Source organism: Magnolia sinica, chromosome 9, assembly GCF_029962835.1.
Source record: "Magnolia sinica isolate HGM2019 chromosome 9, MsV1, whole genome shotgun sequence".
NCBI lineage: Eukaryota > Viridiplantae > Streptophyta > Magnoliopsida > Magnoliales > Magnoliaceae > Magnolia > Magnolia sinica.
This window is the reverse complement of record NC_080581.1, coordinates 14,200,989-14,210,499: the sequence shown is the minus strand read 5'-3', so window position 1 is coordinate 14,210,499 and position 9,511 is coordinate 14,200,989. Positions and strand designations below refer to the sequence as shown.

General features: G+C 43.1%; 1 protein-coding gene across 1 annotated transcript; it reads left to right on the top strand.

The window, feature by feature from the left end:
- Positions 1-4,248: 4,248 nt before the first annotated feature.
- LOC131256954 (putative receptor-like protein kinase At1g80870) lies at positions 4,249-6,775 on the top strand. The gene has a single exon (XM_058258075.1). It carries the CDS (start codon positions 4,380-4,382, stop codon positions 6,558-6,560), a length of 2,181 nt encoding a protein of 726 aa, XP_058114058.1. The 5' UTR covers positions 4,249-4,379; the 3' UTR covers positions 6,561-6,775.
- Positions 6,776-9,511: the final 2,736 nt, after the last annotated feature.

The window sequence follows — 9,511 nt, the reverse complement described above, 5'->3', positions numbered from 1 at the left end:
TCCTGGCCTTTGATTTTTCGAGTTGAATGTAACCCATTGAAATTTTATTTTAATATTGTAAATTGGCGTAGAAGTGGTGATAGTTAGAATTATCAGTTCTACATAAATTCCTTAGGGTGGGCCACATAGCTTAGCATGCAGAAAGTGGACATATCCGATCATCTGACCATCTCAGCACGTGGAGCCCAACAGACCAACACATGTTGTGATTTAAACGTCACAGATGCAAACCAAACTCTTAATAAGATAAGGAATTTTTTTAGTTGTATATGAGTGACCTTGATACACGGGTACCCTGGAATTTTACACGTGGCAGATAATGACAGGAAGCGGATTGCGTCCTACCCCCGGTAATCCGTCCGGGCAGGGCTCTGTGGGGCCCACCGTGATGTAAGTGTTTTATCCACGCCGTTCATAGTTTTTCGTAGATCATTTAAAGTATGAAACAAAAAAATGAGGTAGGTAAAGGGCTTAAGTGGACCACAAAATGGGGATTGAACATCCACCATTAAAAACTTCTTCGAGCTGGAGAAGCTTCTGATCAAGCTGATATTTGTTTTTTTACTTCATCCACGTATACATGACCTTATGAATAGGTTGGATGGTAAAAAAAAAACATCACGGTGGCCCTTAGAAAGGTTTCAACGGTGGGTGTCATTATCATTGCACCTTCCTTTGGTGTGGTCCCCTGGAGCTGTGGGTACGCTTTATTCTTATGGCCCTTACTTAAAATGATCTAAGAAAAACGATGAACGATATGGATAAAACACTTACATCACAGTGGGCCCCACAAAGCCCCACCCGGACGGATTACTGTCCGGACGGGGGTAGGACGCAAGCCGCGTCCTGACAGGACACAAACGGACGCGGATTGCCTGGAGATCGGTTCACTCCTTGGTGACCTGATTCTTCGGGGCCCACCTTGTATGTGTTTTATCCACACCGTCCATCTGTTTTTCCAGATCATTTTAGGGCTGATAGATTAGGCAGATTCAGAGTTCAAGTGGACCACACCACAGGAAACAGTAGGAATTGAACGCCTACTGTTGAAATTTTCATGGGGCTACAGGGCTACCGAAGTTGATATTGGTTTTCTATTCATGTAAGTCTGTGTGACCTTATAAACAGATGAATAAACATCATGGTGGACCTTAGGAAGTTTTCAACGGTGAGTGTCATTATCCCACTGTTTCATGTGGTGGTCCATTGGACATTTGGATCTGTCTCATTTTTTAGGTTCGGGGTTAAAATGAGCTGGAAAAACAAATGGACGGCGTGGGTAAAACTCATACATCATGGTGGGACCCAAAGGGTCAGGTCACGGGTTGTGAGGCAATTCATGACAAAACTAAACTATCTAAATTGGACTATCTAAATTGTGGAACCCACATTGAGTCACGTTTAAAATCAAAATCGTTGACAAATCCTGACCTCGGGTTTGAGGACAATTATTTATTGAAATATTATCATTGAATATTATTTATTTTAACTGTCCAATTGATGCATGACCATCGGATAATCAGATAAGCCCAACTTTTGTTTAATAATACTTCTAATTCGAGTCTTATATATAATTAAGAGCGGGCAATTTAAATTACTTGTATTCTATCTAATTTATAATTAATTTCTAAATAACTGTCTATCATCCATTATATGTATATAAGTGTATGTGAGTTGTTCTCATTGAATTCAGGATCCACTGGTTAGGTAGAAGCAAAAGTGGCGGTGATGTTGGATACAGGCATGCGTGCTTAGTTACAAAGGGTGCGGGACTATACCCACCAAGACATAGCCAGAAATGAATAATATTAGAAGAAGCTTGGTGGAGCTATAGTAATGTTTGTATTCTATTCATTTTAACGAATTATTTTAAGGTATGAGTTCAAAAATGAGGTACGCTAAAGGCTTGAGCCAATCACATGATAGAAAGTATAGGTGGCAATGGAACATACCGTTGAAACCTTCCCAAAGCTAAACCTATTTATAAGGTTACATAAACTTACATAAAATGAAAACATAAATATCAGTTTAATCCAAGACTTTCATAGCTCACAATATGTTTTCAATGTAAGTGTTTAATTCTCACTATTTCCCATGTTTTAATATACTTGAGTTTATTATCTTCTTCTTTTTAAATTTTTTACCCTAAAATTGTTGTGTTTTTAAAATTTTTAAAAAAAAAATCACAAATAAAAATTTATTTTAATAAATAAATATATTAATACTTAAATCTTTCTATAATAAGAGTGTAGTTATACGGTAAGAGAATGAATTTTTATTTCTATTCAAATCTCCTCAAAAATGGTACGAAGTCCATATTCTTTTGTGCGATCTATCCTCTGATGTGTATAAGTTTTTTATTTTTTTTATTTCTAACAAAAATAATATACAAAGTGGTTGAATATCATATACATCAAAGTGGGCTCCACCTTGATGTATACCCCACTAGTACCGTTTGCTGTTTACCTAAGTCTTGGTGGGGTAGCACCATCTACTCGTGAACAATCATCAATAAGTGAGTATTATACATTTTTCCTTCAGAATATCTCCGGTGGCATTTCTCTCTCAAGTTCTGAATTTGGGTTAAAATAAGAAACAAGATAGAAATATAGAAGAGAGACTATGAGGTAAGGGATAGGCTCTTTTTTAGAATTCTAAGTCAATCTCTCTCTTTATAAGAAAAGGAGTAATACCATCCTAAACATATCCCATCAAAAAGGCTTCCTAAATAGAGAAAATCAAGTACTAAAAAATTGCTTACCGTCTATTAGAAGGGCCACACCATAATGAATAGTTGGTGTGGGATGCCCATTGTAAGTCATGTTTGGGGTTAACCGTGGCATACACACACCATCTAATCCATTCACATGGCTCTTCTTACTAAAACTAAGGTACTTGTGGAGAAACTTACACTTTTAAAGCTGAAGTGGGCCACATCAAATGAATTTAAAGGTCTTGGCTTCATTTTGGTTGGGGTCCACTTAAGTTTGGTTGAACCTGATCTGACTGGCTGGGTTGCACCCCGAGTCACGCCTCGTGTGACCATGCACAGTCGCCCAAGAGTTCAGTCATATATGCAGAGGTATAAGCATCACAAAAAGTTACGGATAGGATTCTCTGGTGGATTTTATTTTTAAAAGATAAGCGATCCGTTCAGCTTTCAGTATATCCATCCGTAGTGTTCTACCCTAATACGGTTCTTCCTACTGTACCGTATCATCTACACTTTGGGTTGTACCAGTACGGCTCACCAACTCGGGAGAAAGGATTTCAAATCCAGGCCGTTTATCAGGTACACCACCTCATGTTATGTCCTGATGGCAAAAATCAGACTGATTCAACCCTTTATTTGGCCACCCCCATGAAACTTGGCCGCGGCTTCAATGGATCCCTAACTGTGGGGCGTACTGTGATGCATGTACTTTAAATCCACGCTGTCCATCCGTTTTAAAATGTTATTTTAGGTACGATACAAAACATAGAGAAGATACAAATCTTAGGTGGTCCACACCACAGGAAACAGTGTTAATTGAGTATCCACCATTAAAACCATCTTGTGGTCCATAGAAATGTTTATTCATAATCCAACCTGTTTATAAGGTCAAAAATACCTCTATGAATGAACCATACAAATATCATATTGATCCAAAACTTTTTTGGCCCACAGGAAGTTTTTAACTGTCAATCACCACCGTTTCTCATGGTGTGGCCCACATGAAATTTTGATGTGATTCATTGTTGTGATCATGGTATAAAATGATCTATAAAAATGGATGGACGGCGTGGATTTGAGGCACATACATCATGGTGGTCCACAGTCAGGGATCCACTCAAACCACGCCCATGAAACTAAAACCTAAAACCTCTAAATTCAAGTGGTATGCCCCACATGAAATACTACGAATTGTGGATAATTGTTTGAGGACCTCATGATTCACATCAGATGAATGGATTGGATAGCATACAAACACCGCGATGAGTTCTACACAAAATCAATGGTTGGTTTCGTCTCATCTTTTTCCTGTCGTGTGGCCTACCTGGATTTCATATGACAATTATTTTTTGAATCAATGGTTAAAATGGCGCAATGTAAATGATGGACGGAGTGGATCTTACTATAAATTCTACACGCGTGTCTCCTGGTTTGCGAAACTAACCCAGATGGTTATTTAGTAAGCCGGTCCGGTCCGGTTCAACTCTCTCTCCCTCTCTCCTGAAAAGGAGAAAATCTATCCCCACTTTTCCAACTGTAACCCACCTTTTTCCCTCCATTTCTTTAATCCCAACCCCAAAAAAATGACACTTCCACTCCCTTCTTCTCTCCGAAAACCCTCAAAGCCCATTCCTCCCCTAAATTCCCAAACTACCCCTCCCCTCCGATGCCTTCCAGACCCTTCCCTTCCCACCCTCCCCCGCCAAATTCCAAAACTACCCTTCTCTTCCTCTCCCTCATCATCTCCTCCTCCGTCATTTTCATACTCGCCCTAATCCTCCTCCTCCTCTACCTCTACTTCTCCTTCTCCGATCGCCGTACTCGCACCCTCCCTTTTGACACAAATGCCCCTCTCAAACTCCAGAAATTCCCATACAAGGACCTCAGGTCCGCCACCAACTCCTTCGATCCCGCCAACACTGTCGGCCGCGGCGGGTCCGGCGCTGTAGTCTTTCGCGGCATCCTCCCCGATGGAAAATCCGTCGCGATCAAGGCCCTCGATGCCGGCGGGCCGTCGGCGGCGTCGAATTCCCAATCGGAGCGGGAATTCCAGAACGAGCTGCAGATCCTGAGCTCGCTGCGGTCGCCGTTCGTCGTCACGCTCCTTGGGTACTGCTTCGAGCGGAAGAAGCGGCTGCTGGTGTATGAGTATATGCCGAATCGGAGCCTCCAGGATGCTCTTTTCGGAGAATCGGGAATTGGGTTTTTGGATTGGGATCGACGGTTTGGAATTGTGCTTGATGTTGCCCGCGCTCTCGAATTCCTGCACGTCGGGTGCAACCCGCCTGTAATTCATGGGGATATCAAGCCAAGCAATGTGCTTCTTGGGTCGGATTGCAGGGCGAAGGTTGCCGATTTCGGGCTGGCGCGGATCAAGACAGAGGGTGAATTTGGGATTGAGATGTTCAGCCAGGAATTGGGTCGGAGCCAGGAGCTGTGGAAAAGCCAGGATCTTTCAGGGAATCAGGCGGCGGTGTCTACAGAGATCGGGACTCCGGCAGAAACTACAGAGGTAGATTTTGCTCTTGCATTGCAAGCTTCTTCTTCGAAAAGCAGTAGAATAGATTTCCCTGTTAGGAACCCGAATTTGAATTTTTGTTTGTTGAATCCCAATGGCATTGTCGTAAATGAGGGTGAATGTAAGGGTAATGGTAATTTCAAGGGGAAGGAGGTGTTTGGTGGGGAAGATTGGAGCAAGTTCGGGCCCTATGACGATGAGCTCGGCAGCATCGATCATAGCAAGGAGTTGAGCGCGAATGCGGTTTCTTCTCCACCAGCCGCTGTTGATGATCGGGCGGCCAATTCAAAGCTATGGGGGAGGGATTGGTGGTGGAGACAGGACGGGAGTGGCGAATTGTGTAGTAAAGATTATGTTATGGAGTGGATCGGGAGCCAGATATGCCCGTCGAGCAACCCAGATTGGGATGATGAGAAGAAGAACTCCCCCAAGAAATTGGATTTGGATGATTCAAATCAGGTTGAGAAAATGGATGGTGCGGATGAAACCCAATTCAGGGAATTGGGTCCTGATGATCACAGTAAGAAAGAGGCGAAGGCTAGTGGCAGCAGCTGTAATGGCTGTAGCAAGAAGAAGAAGAAGCATAGGAAGATGAAAGAATGGTGGAAAGAAGAGTACTTTGCAGAGATCAGCAAGAAAGGCAGCAAGCTTAGAAAACTTGAAGGAAAATGGAAGAAAGGCTTCAAGATGGCACATTTCAATTTGGGTCACAAACTCCAGCTGCGGAGGATCGGCAGCAGCCTCCGGAAAGAGAGCCGTGGAGCTCACGACCTGAATGCGGACATCAGCTTCCGACAGGGATGGAAGAAGAAGAAGAGCCGTTCGGTTGGCAGTGATATGTGGAGTGGGGATCTCTTCAGCCGGGAGCTCAGTAGCACAACGAGCATGAGGGGGACAGTCTGCTACGTCGCTCCTGAATACGGTGGGTGTGGATATTTGATGGAGAAGGCTGATATCTATAGCCTTGGAGTCCTGATACTCGTGATTGTGTCCGGCAGGCGGCCGTTGCATGTTCTGTCGTCGCCGATGAAGTTGGAGAAGGCCAATTTGATAAGCTGGTGTCGGCATCTAGCACACAAGGGCAATGTGTTGGATCTCGTCGACGACAGATTGAAAGATACATACAACAAAGATCAAGCACTTCTGTGTATTAATCTTGCGCTGATGTGCTTACAGAAGATGCCGGAAATGCGGCCGGAGATTGGCGACATTGTCAAGATTCTGAAAGGGGAGATGGATCTTCCGTCACTTCCATTCGAATTCTCACCATCCCCACCTTCCAAGCTCTTCAGTAGGTCACGGAGAAGACCTGCGGCGGATGCCGAGTAAGTCCTTGATCCACTGCTCTTTTTTAATTTAAGTGTTTGTTTTGAGCTTGTGTTGAGTGTAACATGTAGAAGATGAATATATGATGTGCAGCCCGCCTCTTTACATAGCACCCATTCCCATGGTTCGATAATCCAGACTGTTGATATATTGTGTCCCACCATAGACCATGCCACAAAATCCCCAAATTGGAAGATCGGAACAATCAATATTGATACTTCTTCTTTTAGCTGTCTAACCAAAGGTTGAAAAGATTGAAAAAGTTAGTAATTCACAATCACTGATGAAGGATTCCTCGAACAGTTTTAAGGATTAGGAATCCTTTTTAGAAATGGAATGGATTCATGATGCCATATTCGACCTCTTGCTATTACTCTTTTGATTATTCAAAGGTGGGACATTGTCCATCGACGGTGGGATCAAGAGACCAATGGTCTGGGTTACCGAACCATAGGCTGCACTTGTAAGAACTGAAACGCAGCTTGTACTGCGGTGAAGATGCGAGCCGCAAATCATATAATTCCTCATAGGGGAGATGAATGTAGCTGTTTTGTTTGGATGTTTTGATTTTAGGAATTGCAATGAAGCTTTGTGCTTTGAGAGGAATATGATGCAGTTGGTGTAAAAAACATATGATGGTGTCCTTTGTTGTATTTCTATGATGTAAATATGGAATCATTTTCAGCTTATGTGGGGTGTTCTGTGCTTTTTTTCTATTGAAATTTTCTCAACATGTATTCTCAGCCCTCTGTGATTTGAGGGCCTGTTTGCATGTAACCGTGAATCGCGATCAGTGTGGCAGTTTTGGCTGAGCAATAAGCTTGTTGTTGGGGTTTGAAAATGGGACCCACATTGTAGGTGGCTCCCATTTTGCTGCACTAAATCACATTCATTCAAACATATGATGATCACCATACGTTCGATCTATGTGGGGCCCACCTGTGATGTGCATGCAGAATCCACACCATGCATCTGCTGCGCCACCTCATGTTCATGGGACCCACATTGTGTGTGGCTCCCATTTTTCTGCATCAAATCACATATTTTCGAACATATGATAATTACCGTAGGTTCGAGCTGTGTTGAGCCCACTCATGATGTGTATGTAGAATCCATGCCGTGTGTCTAGTGCGCCTCATGTTTGCAGGAATCATCATGGTCCGAGACTCTTGTGAGACACACTGCTAGGGGCAGTGTCCAATCATGCCTAAAGCGTATGTATTCACCTGTTGTGGCCCACCTGAGTTTTGTTCCTGTATCCTGGTTGGACCCACCCGATTGCTGGGTTGATGGCATATAAACAACACGGTGGACACGACATTCAATCCGGAAGTTCTATGGTGGGTGCCCACCACTCCCCCACCGTTCCCTTTGGTGCGGCCCACCTGAGTTACAGATCAGGCTGGGTTTTGTGATCTAGGTCTAACATGTGGGCCTGCATCTAATGGAAGGGTTGGTGGTACTCACACATCACGGTGGGCCCACACAGCTTGAACATATGGTGATCTCAATATATTTGAATGCTAGGTCTCTTTGCACATGGCATGCATCTACAAGATCCAAACCGTTCATCTACCTGGACCTACTGGGCATTTTTTCTTAGTGCCTACTTAAAACCATCGAGAGTCCAATCAGTGGCTAAGATCTCCTGACCAATGTAGTTTTGGGGGAATCCCTATTCATGTGGGATCCAACAGATGGAGTGTCCAGATCTCATATAAGGGGTACCTGTCTGCTCCAATTGAGTGATTGATAAGCTTATATAATCCTAAAATCTGGAATATCTGAGCCTTTGACATGATGGGGTATTATTGGGAGTGTGCCTTAAGTCCAAAAGGCCCTAGTAGTGGGACCCATTGTAGATTGGTTATAGCCCTTGGATCATATTGATCAGATCAGATAGTTTTTTTTTTTTTTTGGGTTGAATTTGGACAGTTTGGAGTATACTTTCAGGTGAAATTTTCTTTTATAATCAATCTCCAATGGGCCCCACTATTTGGGCGGTTTGGATTTGAGGTACATGCCACGTGTGCAGTAAGGAAAGCTCCCAAGTTCCGTAGCTTTGTGGTAAGATTCTTAGCAATCTATCATCATTAGCCTTACATCACAAACCAAAAGACCAGATTAGGTTTACCAGAAAAGAAAAGAAAAAAAGACCAGTTTAGGTTGAAAAGGACCCGGATTCGGTGGATTCGGAGAACCGCCGAGGTTGGTGGATCCGTGTCTGTGGTGCCCACCGTGATGAATGTGTTTTATATATACAACCATCCATCAGTTTTTCCAGCTCATTTTAGGTCATGAGCCCAGATAATGAAGCTGATCCAAATCTCAGGTGGACCACACCACAGAAAACATTGGTGATTGAACACCCACCGTTAAAAACATCCCAGGTCCCACCGTAAGCAGATCTGTAATGTTTATTTGCCATCCAAACCTTGATGAAGGAACAATACGAAGATCTGTCTTGATCCAAAATCCTTGTGGCCTACAAAAGGTTTTTAATGGTCATTAACCACTTGTTCCAGTGGTGTGGTCCACTGGAGACTTGGATGTGATTAATTTTTGGCATAATGTCCTAGAAGGAGCTGAAAAAACTGATGGGCGTGGTGGATATACAACATATTCATCAAGGTGGGCCCCACACGGTAAAGGTGACCCCCACTAAAGTGTTATTCCGGTTTAAATGGGTCGGATGTTGCAATATCTGTATCCGACCTATTTAGAAATCGGGTAATCAGTAAAAAAAAAATCGAATTGAGTAGAAAATGCTGTATCCAAATCCGATTTTCTCAAGTCAGATTTGTGGGTTGATCAGATGAACGGATATCCATTGATTCCAAAGGCCAAGATAGACCTAGTCCATCTGTAGAGCACTGTAAGTCATAGTGATCCAGTTGTATTTGGGCGCTTGGACTGTCCAATCCATTGATCTAAGCTGTTCATTAGGTCCAATG